The sequence below is a fragment of the Hypomesus nipponensis genome, chromosome 9 (genome assembly GCF_054491055.1).
Source record: "Hypomesus nipponensis isolate SF chromosome 9, ASM5449105v1, whole genome shotgun sequence".
In the NCBI taxonomy this organism is placed as follows: domain Eukaryota; kingdom Metazoa; phylum Chordata; class Actinopteri; order Osmeriformes; family Osmeridae; genus Hypomesus; species Hypomesus nipponensis.
The window spans coordinates 9,944,675-9,956,805 of NC_140369.1; the positions used below are offsets into that span (position 1 = coordinate 9,944,675).

General features: G+C 48.2%; 1 protein-coding gene across 2 annotated transcripts in view; it reads left to right on the top strand.

The window, feature by feature from the left end:
- Window positions 1-12,131, top strand: part of LOC146272794 (low-density lipoprotein receptor-related protein 1-like) — a 79,360-nt gene that overhangs the window by 17,477 nt on the left and 49,752 nt on the right. For both annotated transcript variants that reach the window (XM_084705904.1, XM_084705905.1), the window contains exons 4-9: window positions 3,183-3,302; window positions 3,410-3,538; window positions 3,725-3,988; window positions 9,617-9,779; window positions 10,711-10,933; window positions 11,940-12,129. In XM_084705904.1, coding sequence (XP_084562030.1) covers window positions 3,183-3,302; window positions 3,410-3,538; window positions 3,725-3,988; window positions 9,617-9,779; window positions 10,711-10,933; window positions 11,940-12,129 — 1,089 coding nt within the window. The remainder of the gene's footprint in view (window positions 1-3,182; window positions 3,303-3,409; window positions 3,539-3,724; window positions 3,989-9,616; window positions 9,780-10,710; window positions 10,934-11,939; window positions 12,130-12,131) is intronic.

A 12,131-nucleotide genomic window follows, 5' to 3' on the forward strand; every position in this document is an offset into this window, starting at 1 on the left:
TCATGTGAACCACCTGGGCATCTTTAGCAGAGGGGTGAACCGGAGGACATGGCTGAAAGGTGAACAACACCAGTGTTTCTGATACAGCTGGCTGGCACAAGTCAAGGTTGCCCAAGGGATAAAGTCAGTTACAGTCAGAGGGGCAGAAAGGGTGTGGAGGTGTGGATCTGCTCTACTTCATGGATTAGGAAACCATGCAGGCACAGGCACATACACACTCATATTCACACGTGTGCAAACACACACACACATGTGCACACACACACGTGCACACGCACATGCACGCATACTGGTCCTTGGTGTGCACCTGTTCATGGTATATCCTGTCCCTGTGATGTTGAGGCTGGGAATCTCAAGTGATTCAGCTGTGTGGCTCACCAGAGCCTCGAGCAGGGAAGGGCCTTCCTGTCTGGACACCCACACAAGGTTTTAGCCACGCTTTCAATGGTTTTAAAAAGGTGTGTTGATGTATATTACACAACCTAAATATTGTTCTTTTGGACGTATTCTAGGACTCTCTAGGTGAGTATGGCTGTTTTGCTGCTCCAAGTTTCTAGTTGTTCTACGGCTCAGACTCGAAGCCCCAGACTGCCCTTGCCACCCTGTCTTCTCTTCAGATCCTACAGGAGAGTCTCATAAGGACGGCTGTCATTTCCTCTGCCTGTATGGGGTGGACATTCTACCCCTCCCTCCCTCCCTCCCTCCCTCCCTCCCTCCCTCCCTCCCTCCCTCCCTCCCTCCCTCCCTCCCTCCCTCCCTCCCTCCCTCCCTCCCTCCCTCCCTCCCTCCCTCCCTCCCTCCCTCCCTCCCTCCCTCCCTCCCTCCCTCCCTCCCTCCCTCCCTCCCTCCCTCCCTCCCTCCCTCTCTCTATCTCTCTATCTCTCTATCTCTCTATCTCTCTATCTCTCTATCTCTCTCTCTCTCTCTCTCTCTCTATATCTCTCTCTATATCTCTCCCTGTCTCTCTCTCTCTCTCCTCTGAGAGAAGGCGAGTGAGGAATGAAATATTTAACAGAGTAACACGGAGATAGGCGTGGGAGAGAACATCAAATTTTCATGCGGTTTCACGCTGGGCTGCTTTGAGTGGTGTGTGTGTGTGTGTACAGTCTGTGTGTGTGTGTATGCATGTGTGTCTCCATCTCCTTAGACGTCCTTTGATCTTTGAGGGGGTCTAATGCATTGACAGGAGGGCACACAACTCCCAGATGAGCGATATTTGTGTTTGAAAATATGACACATTGCAGTGTTTGTTCCGATAAATATTCTTTGTCTGTATTATAGACAACTGCGTTTGCTTGTTTTTACTATGGATGCACATGTGCCCAGACCTGTCATGGAATTGTTTTGCCAACCCTGTAATTTGAGGCCCGTTTGCTGTACTGTATCTTCACTGTGTCTCAGTGCAGCTAGAGGAGTTGTGTCCCAGGCAAGTGGAGGCCATGTTTGGAATACAGTTTAGGATTCCATTCGCATCCACATAAAATAATCTCTCACTGTAGAAACACTTGGCAATATATGATATACGTGTGACCAAGTTTGCCATTGTAACCAGTTTGTAGATACGTAGTTGAAACATTTGAGTAACCTTCCCTGAAATATGGTTACACCTACTGGAAAACCAAGTTTTGGTTAAACTTTGATTTTCTATTTTCATAGACATGGTTCCGGGCAAGACGTGCTGATATTGTCTGTCCACAGCAAAGTTGAACATGGTTGTGTTTCTGTCAGCATCAGTCCTCTTCATAGACAGAGATGTGGAGAAGGTGTGTTGAGGGGAAGCTGCAGTAATGTGGGGCAGTTAGTGTAGATATGCCACCAAGCTTTGCAGCTTTGGAATGCCACGTGCCAGGAGCAGATATGAAGATAAGAAGTGTGACCAACGTTATGGAGCTCCTGCTGTTATCTTTAAGAACTAAAATGTCAAAGTATATATTTTGATATGTCTACCTCCCTCTGCCCTTTTCCCTTCTCTGCCTCTGTCTCTCTCTCTCTCTCTCTCTCTCTCTCTCTCTCTCTCTCTCTCTCTCTCTCTCTCTCTCTGTCTCTGTCTCTGTCTCTGTCTGTCTCTGTCTCTCTCCACTCTTTCTGTGTGTGTGTAGTGTTGTGACAGGGTGATGGCCTAGTTTGGTCTCCAGGTGGTGAGTCGGTGATAGAGTGATAGTAACCATGCCGCTCTGATGTGTCTGCTACTGTTGGTCTCTGCTGTGACTTCTACCCTGGTCAGGTTTGAACTTCAGACGAAGTTGTAGTGTAGAGGTGGTAGGCAGCATTAGTGAATGTGTGTGTGGTTGTTGTTGCTGTTGGTGTGAAGTTTCTCCACTTTGTGTGTGTGTTTGTGCAGACTGCCTTGGCTCTAGCTGACTGGGAGGGATTTATTCATTCAGGCTGCAGTGTTTGCCTGTGGATTTCTCTCCCTGGCCGATCACACAAAGACCCCATTGTGCGTGTGTGTGTGTGTTTATGCCCGCTGTGCTTTGGTCAGGACTCATTCTCAGTCCCCTCCACTAAACCCCAGCACCAAGCACTGACCATCACTCTCCTACCTCCTCTCAGCGCCCCGTGTCCAACACATACTGCCTCCTACTGGAGAGCCCCTCCTAAACCACCATCTCCACGACAAGCTCCCACACACACTGCCTGGCTGGTGCGTTAGCTCACTGGGCTGCATTTGGAGCATATTGATTGGCCTCAGCTACAGGCTATCCAAAGCTAGACCCTGCCCTGCAGCCCTGAGCTGTCCTGTTGCCAGTGCCTCCAGGCATGGCCTTGGCTCTGGGTCTACTGCTGTGGAACAGGACAGCCAGAGCCGGAACTGCAAGGTGCTGTTTCCAAAAGGCTTCCTCCACCATGATGAATTAGCTGTAACTAAAAACGTTTTTGTTGATCAGTGACCCGGCCAAAGTTATTGACCCAGGAAACTTAAGATTGAATCCTTTAGTCAACCATGGACATATAGACACCTATGATACATTATCTAATGCCTAACTAACTCTCCTATGTAAGGTTTTATAGTTCTCTAAATCCTCCTGTTTTGTGTGTTCCCTGGATACTGCCCCCACCCAATGCCCCCTCTCCCTCTGCAACCCCTCGACACTGCTACAGACACTACCTCCTCTGTGTTCCTCCAAATGACCCCAACTTACCCCCCCCTCCCTCCCTCCCCTCCCTCCTTGTTCCTCCAGAGTTTGCCTCCAACTGCACGCTCTTGGGTTGCCAGGACAACTGTTCGGTCACCCACTCTGGGCCTGCCTGTTACTGTAAAAGTGGCTATGAGATCGGCATAGATGGCAAGACGTGCAAAGGTGAGCTTGTCTGGCAACCGCCATTCCTTACAAACTATTGTAAAACATTACTGACACTAACAATGGAACTGAACTGTGTGTGTGTGTCTGTGTCCGGTGATGTTTAGACTTTGATGAGTGCGGTGTGTATGGGACCTGCAGTCAGTCCTGTACCAACTCGGAGGGCTCGTACAGCTGCAGCTGTGTGGAAGGTTACCTGCCCCAGCCCGACAACCGCTCCTGCAAAGCCAAAAACGGTACACCCCCCCCCCCCCCCCCCGTAACTGTTACCCCAGCTCTGCTGACGATGTTGAAGGATCTTTTAAATGTCCTCTTCACATGGCTCCATTAACTGTAGCCTATTAGGCATCACCATGTGCGCTAGTCAGCCTTTGCCAGAGGCTTCCTGTGTGGTTGACCTTGCTCTGCTTGGCCTTTCTCAGTTCCAGTGGATCGTCTGCCCATGCTCCTCATCGCCAACTCCCAGAACATCCAGGCCACCACGCTGAGCGGCACCACGGTCCACAGCCTGCTGTCAACCAGCACCAAGCAGACCACCGCCATGGACTTCCTGTACGCACAGGAAACGGTCTGCTGGATCCATGTGGGAGACTCGCCGGTCTCCACACACCTCAAGTGTGCCAAGATCCCCAACCTGAAGAGCTTCACAGATGAGAGGATCATCAACATCTCTCTCAGCCTCCACCGTGAGTACACTGTATAGTGTGCTACACTGTAGTGCAACCAACATCTCCCTTAGCCTCCATCTTGAGTACACTAAAAGGAAAGTAGTACACCAGTGTTCCCCTCTCTGTCTCTGTCTATCTCTGTGTGTCTGTCTGTATTTCATCATAAATCAGTCTTCCTTTTGGGTCAGGCTGTACAGACCGTTGGAATGCTGAGCATGTATCATGGGAGCTAAGGTGTGATCAGAACCTGTACAGCACATGATCTTACAGCTCAGCACTGCATGAATAGGACATGCCATCACATCTGCAACAGCACACGCCACTTACATGTCCAGGAGCTTGGAAAGATGCAACTGGTTCTTAATTAGTTTTTTGTATGAATGGAAACGACTCGGATACTTGCGATACATGCGTTCACTTCACAGGTAGACACAGTTCCTTGCTTTTTGAACGCTTGCACACACAATTGTTCGCCCTCCCTGACCTTCCCTTCCCTTCCCTTTCCTCACCCCCTGACCCCGGCTAATTGAGCATTTGACTCCCTCAACTGGCAGGGTATGTTGGACCATTGTACCAAAGGTATGTGCAGGACATTCCAACCAGTGCCGCCGCTAGCCATTTTGGTGCCCTACGCATAATTCCTTTATGATTTAGGAAAGTTGAGTGTGTATTTGTTTTTTTGTGGGGGGGGGGGGGGGGGGCACCATCGTAACGTTTTTTGAGCAATTAAATATATCTCTTGTTTTGCCTGTTTTGTGATATACATGCCTAAAAGGTGCGTAATATTTATATAGGCCTACTGAAATAATATCGGCATTATAATTATAATAACAATGATGACTTTTCAGTTGGCAATTTTTTGGTGCCCCCTCAGGCTTGGTGCCCTACGCACAGCGCGTAGTGTGCATTATGGGAGCGGCGGCACTGATTCCAACAGTTTCTGCTGGATTCATTAGCTTCACTTCAAGCCACACCTACACCAACATACAAAGCAGTGTATGCGAACTACATCTGCTAATGGGAATAGACCTCTGGACTGTATAATCCTAAAGTAAAATGACATTGTTTATGTGTGCGTGCATGCACTGTTGTGTCTGCATGCCAGAGAGTGGTTAAAAGACCGGGACTCTATTGCAGATAGAATGAAACGATAGAAGGGTAGTCCACTTCCTACTTCCTGTGTTCAGAGATCCTCGAAAGCAGGAGGGTGTATGTATTCTTGTGTGTGTGTGTGTTGTAGTAGTAGTTTATTTTCTACATTATACAGTCTAGAATCTGAACTAGGCCCTAAATCTAATTTTGAGTCTTCTAAAGTTCTATTAGCCGTTTCTGTGTGTCTGTGTGTGTGTGTGTGTGTGTGTGTGTGTGAGCGTGTGTATGTTTTGCGTGAGCATGTGTATGGTAAAGTAATCCAGGCCCAGCCCTCAGACTGCTAGTTTGCCGAGGCGCTTGGCGTGTTGGTGTGACAGCAGGGGAATAGGGACGTTCACTTGACACAACCCCGGACCAGCAGGCATCCAATGGCTGGAACTGACACACAGGAAATGATGCGTTTGCCTTCACAGTGATTCATGACCTCAGCATGCCACAGATGAACTGTCCAGATGTGCTCACTTCTCTTCTTATCCCTCTCACACACTGGCTGTTTCTCTCACTTCCTTTTTTGTTTTGATCTCCACCATGCCCTGTCCTTCTCATGCTGGACTTGTCTATGCTACGGCCCAGTCTCACCTACTAGTCACCCACACTGCTGACCAGAACCTCCACTTCCTCCTGTCTTACCTCATCTTACCAGCATTTAGCAAAATGAGCCAACTTTACAGAATGCAATCTTAAGCCCTTTGATCTGAAATAATAAGCTTCCTGAAAACAACCCATTTGCACAATACCAGCTGAGGTTTACTGTCTGGGACCTGAGCTAAGGGCTTGTAGGGTCTAATCGGAGGTTATGAAGGAGCATGCGTGCTGCCGTCCAGTCAAGCAGAGAGCATGGAGAGGTGCTTCCTTCAGGCAGCAGCGTACTGGACCCACTGGGAGGTCTCAGAGAGACTGGAGAGGTGCTTCCTTCAGGCAGCAGCGTACTGGACCCACTGGGAGGTCTCAGAGAGACTGGAGAGGTGCTTCCTTCAGGCAGCAGCGTACTGGACCCACTGGGAGGTCTCAGAGAGACTCTGGTCCTCTGCTGCTCGGGAAAACACTTAGTTATAGACAACAACTATTTCATGGCTGGTTTTATCGTATGTTTGTGTGTGCCAGGTCCAAGTTGTACGATCCCCTCAGCAGGCCATGTGCTGTGTTCAGGCGAGCAGAACGCTTCCGACTCCATATTGAATGCTTTTATGTCCCTCCTTGTTCTCCTTCTTTCTCTATTTCTTTTTCCCTTTTCTGCTCTCACTCCCTCCCCTCCATTACTCTTTCTCTCTGCTTTTTGACTCGTCGATGCCTGAATAATATTGACAGGGTCTGGTCTTCTCTCCTCCATCCTCTCTGTCTCTCTCCCTCTCTCTCTCTCTGGCCTAGCATGCCCCCGGCTGGTCTTAACAAGTACCACGTTTGTGAGCATTCAACCCTTTTTTTCCTTCATTAAATTTCTTTTCATTCTTCTTTGGTGAGTTTTCTGGTTGTGATGCTTTCTCCAGATGGCAGAGGGGAGAGTTTTGAATGTGCAAGGAGACTAGCTAGGGGGGGGGGGGGTTGTGGAGAGGGTGGGGTGGAGGTTATGGGAGGGGCAGCTGAAGGCATTCACATTTTTGGGATAGTGTCAAAAAAGCACATTATAGTATGAAAACGAATTTGAAAATCAGCTTGACTGAACTATGAAGGACCCTGCACCCAGTGCACCAACTACACTGTGCAGGGCTTTGGAACTGTCTACCCTGTTATGTTATTTTGGAGAGAAAAAATAGAAAAGATCTGCCTGTTTTTCCAATTATGTTGTTTTTATAGTGCAATTTCAGGCAGACTGAACTGCAGTTAATGAGTCCAGACTGTCTTTCCCTTCCTCTGGGAAAGGGGCAGAGAAGGTGGGAGGCTCCGGGGGAGGGACCATGGAGGAGGAGGAGGAGGTTAGAAAAGTTTGGAGGAAAGGGGAAGAGAGGTTTTTGGCCTTGGCTTAACCATTTCTGTTTACCAGACGAGGAACAGGGGATGGAGTTTTTTTTCCAGTGTTCTGTTTTCGGGAGCAGCAGGGTACTGTTAGTGTTGCACAACCCTCTTCTCTCTTCCCCATTGCTTTACCCTTAGTTTAATCAGTGTATGCGGGGGAAGGGCGAGGCAGCTGGAAGTGTTTAAGCAGAACTCTGTGTTAAAATTAAAAGCACCTTTGGGAATGTGGTCCCTGATTCCCATAAACCTCAGAGCCGTTACTGCACAATGGCCAAGTTTCCCTCTTGTGGAAATCCAATCTTTCTCTCTCTGTCTCTGTCTTTGTAGTCCCTTTTATACAGCCTGTTCAAGGCAGGAATGTTGGACCTTTATGCTGCGTTGCAGTTATATATAAAAGATATGAACACAGAATGGGGGGTTATTGTTGTACAGGCATTAAGTCGGCAGCAGAGGTGGTTACAGAGCCGGATCGCCGTCTGTGTAAAAGTGAGAGCTGGCATGGCAGGACGACACACTAGACGCTGACGTTGCACCTCTAATTCAGGAAGGCCGGGGTGCTATCTAAAATCAAACAAGGGGCGGCATTATGCCAGCTTTGTTTGGTTCTGTCAAAATGGCAAAGCTGGCATAATGAGGGGGTCTTCTTACTTAAGACAATATCTTAAGACAATATTGCTAGATCTCTGTTTAAAAGGGGCTACTATCGCTGCCTCTCTCTCTTACTCTATTGTACACCATCCTACCGGTCGATCCATTTGAAAATGTTTCTAAAATTAAAGCAGCTTTTGAATTCCAGTTGGATTTATAGGGCAGGCGCTGGTAAGCTTTCACTCTCGCTCAGTTTTATTACCCTCTTAGGCCTTGGAATTTGCCTCATCATTTCCCCCTCCCCACGACTCTCTTCCTGATTCTAGAAAGTGATCCCCCCAGCCCCTCTAAGTCAGCGGAGAGACCCCGTCACCCAGCACGCACACCACAGAACACCACTGGCTCCTCCTCATCCATCTGTTAAGTAGGGTCAAGACATTAGCTTGATTTCAGAGGCGCGTGTGTGCACGTGCATGCGTGTCTTGCAGAAAGTCAATGGGTTCCTGTGGTATCTGCTTTGCACACTTGGAGGGAGAGCAAAACTTGCTGCAGCTGTGAAAATACAGAGCTACAAGGACTTGTGGGTAGTGTGGCCCCCTGCTTCTCTCTCGCTCTCTCTCTTCTTGTCTCTCTGTCGTCCCCCCACTTCCCCATTTGCACACACCACACAAACACACGTGAATCCCACTGATAATGGTACTATTTGAAAGGACTGTATCGCTCAGATCCCCAAGGTTCTCTATCCTTCAGCTCCAACAATGAGCCTCTTTCTGTGATCCCTAGCTACAGCCCATCTATGGTGTCTCTGTGTCTGTGTGTATGTGATAGTACGAATAGCAAGTGTGTATGTTTTTCTTTCCTTCTCTCTCCCTCTCAACCCCTCCTTGCCTTCTCCATCTGTGGGTGTATGTTCGCTTCCAGTCTGAAGGGTTACCTCTCGGTGAGGTTGAAAGCTTGGAGGTAGTGACTGTGTGTGTTCAAACCTTTCAACCTCCTGCTGTGTTGGAGCTGGGATCTTGCCTCAGTATAAGGATTTGAGCCATGATGAGTCAAATAAACCAGGTGAAGCCTCCACCAAACGAGACCAGATTGTGTCTGCACGTATCTGTGTTTTAGATGTTTTCCTGGAGTGTTTTCTGTGGCGTTCTGCCACTGCCTACAACAGTGGATTGATGCCTAATTTGGATTTCACCATCTTATGACTATGAGTCAGACTTCTCACCCCTCTGCCGCACATATGGACATACAGCACACTCGCCTGCACACACACATTTTTCGGTTTGATGCCAGTAGTGTGCTGCAGATTCATGTGGAATGAGAGCACATATTGTAGTCAGATGTTTACCTTGAGGTTAGTTTACTATACACTGAAGAGTTAGCTCGGCAGGATTTCAGCTTACAGCTCATGGACATGCTCCGTCTACCTTGATGGAGACATCTACCCTCACCTCAACTCCTCTCCTCTATATATGTGTCTGTACTAACTACGCAGTCTTCCCCCTACCGGGACTCTGCACTCTAGCACTTTGTTACCAAGACAAAGGTTAAGACAACTCTCAAATGTCCCCCTCCCTCCCTCCCTCCCTCCCTCCCTCCCTCCCTCCCTCCCTCCCTCCCTCCCTCCCTCCCTCCCTCCCTCCCTCCCTCCCTCCCTCCCTCCCTCCCTCCCTCCCTCCCTCCCTCCCTCCCTCCCTCCCTCCCTCCCTCCTCCCTCTCTCCCTCTCTCTCTCTCTCTCTCTCTCTCTCTCTCTCTCTCTCTCTCTCTCTCTCTCTCTCTCTCTCTCTCTCTCTCTCTCTCTCTCTCTCTCTCTCTCTCTCTCTCTCTCTCTCTCTCTCTCTCCCTCCCTCTCTGTCTCCCTCTCTCTCCGTCTCCCTCCCTCTCTGTCTCCCTCTCTCTCCGTCTCCCTCCCTGTCTCCCTCCCTCTCTCTCCGTCTCCCTCCCCCTCTCTCCAGATGTGGAGCAGATGGCCATAGACTGGCTGACAGGAAACTTCTACTTTGTTGATGACGTGGATGACCGGATCTTTGTTTGTGACAAGGATGGCCAGACCTGTGTCACCCTGCTGGACCAGGAGCTGTACAACCCCAAAGGCATCGCCCTCGACCCTTCCATGGGGTGAGCTGACACAAACACACTCAAATCGGGATTTCAGTGAGCTTCTTGGAAGGATGGATGGAATATGGATTGATGGGTTTGTTTGGGGCATACATCAAGATGCAGGGGTGGTAGTTCCTCTAAACCTTTGGATTTATTGGAACTCTTAGACGGAGAGCTGCTGCACTGAAAGTTTGGTTTGGAATAATAGACTGCAGATGTTTCATTTGTATTTCTGTGCCCTGGGCCTTCCAAATCCGCCATTCCATTTTCTTAGTACTTAAGTCATGTTTTTATTTCAGCCCCACCACCAATGACAGAGGTCTCAAACTCTTAATTCCTGAAGGACTTTATTGTGTTGGTTTCAGTTTGTGTATGTCTGTGTGTGTTTTTGTGTATGCACATATTTGTTTTTCATTCCAGCCAATTTCCACAGTAATAATTGCTTCCTCTAGTCATCTGCTTTGGTACGTTTGCTTCAGTATCCTTTTTTGTGGTCAGCTACATTGTTGGAGGATGAGAGGAACATCAGTTTAGCTTCTACTGTGGAAGCATAAACAAACTTTTAAGTACTTTAGTCATTTTTTATAATTAGAGTAGTAAACTGCTCTAGGAAATAGACTCTCTCTGTAGAGAAAACATGACTCAAGCCAACACGAGTAAAAGACATGAGCATCTAACTGGTTTGATACCAGAGAGACAGAGAGAGCATCTCTGCCGTGCTGTATTGACAAAGTCTTGTATCTGGCTGTGGAGGCATTGGTCACCCCCAGGGAAACACTGCTTAGCATCCAGCCAATATAGGAGAAATCCATCAAAGAATCACTTGGAAGGAAATGAGAAAGGGATTGATTCATCAGTTTATCGGTCGATAGGGGTAATACCATAGGTATTCATGAAAGAATCAATGAGTCTCTACATGAATATCACTGAGCTTCTTCCCTCTCTACAGGAAGGTGTTCTTCACAGACTATGGTCAGATCCCCAAGGTGGAGCGCTGTGACATGGACGGTCAGAACAGGACCAAGCTGGTGGACAGTAAGATTGTGTTCCCCCACGGGATCACCCTGGACCTGGTCAACAAGCTGGTCTACTGGGCCGACGCCTACCTGGATTACATCGAGGTGGTGGACTACGAGGGCAAGAACAGACACACCATCATCCAGGGCCTGCTGGTGAGGTCATCAACATGCGCCACCACACCTCCAGCTCTAGTCAAGCTGTGGCAAAATTTGTAAAGAGATGCCATTCTATTTAGACAAACTATCTTAGATTAAAATTAACCTTACAAGAGGGACATACACTGCTGTGTGTGTGTGTGTTAGGCAGTCCCTGGGCTGACTGGTGAGCTGTGTGTACAAAGCAGGACTGGACCTGAGCCTTTTCATTAGGAAGGCTGATTGATAGTGTCTGAGAAAAGGCTGTTGATTGAGCCAGGCTTTGAGGAGACGCCTTTTATGTGTTAGCTGCCCTTTCAGACCTGTCTGTGCTCCAGAGTAATGGTCTTCATTTATTGACCAGACCAGAGGCAGACATGCACACATACATACACACACACTTTTCTGTGTGTTTTATAGTTATGGGAAGTGATGTCTACAAGGGCTCCCGTTTAGAATTTTGAAGCAGATGCATCATGATGATTAACACATACTGTAGTCATGACCAGGCACAACCATAAAACACATTTTTTTTCACATTTTCTGCGGTTATTCAGACAGAAAATCTGCAGAAATTTGTAGAATTTCACTAGCCTTCCTGTTCTTATGTCGGAGCGAGCGACCGAAGATGTTCCACAACAGTTTGACAGCAAAAATGGTCGATTGAATGTTTTGCAAAAAAGTATTGATCCGTCCTCATAAAGATCGCCTGAAAACTCCCTGGGCCTGTCTCTTGCTGTCCTTTGGGTCGATAAATGTTTCCTTTTCAATTCTTAGCATTTTTGACTGACGTTTTAATAATAGAAACGTAATATGAGATTAGAAGTTTATTTACATTTTGCCTCAGACCAAAGCGTTTGAAAATCTGCAGATTTTTGTTGGAATTCTGCGCCCGTGTATTCCGTTTGGGCCTGGTGATGACCATTCTGGGAGAATCCTCTTTAACAGTAGCCATGTGTTCTTTTATTCAAAGTATTAATCTCTTGATCCCACCTCCCTCACCCCCCCCCCCATCCACTCTCAGATAGAGCACCTGTACGGTCTGACAGTGTTTGAGAACTACCTGTATGCCACCAACTCAGACAACGCCAACATGCAGCCCAAGACCAGCGTGATCAGAGTCAACCGCTTCAACAGCTCTGACTACCAGGTGGTCACACGCGTGGACAAGGGCGGAGCGCTGCATGTCTACCACCAGAGACGCCAGCCTCCAGGT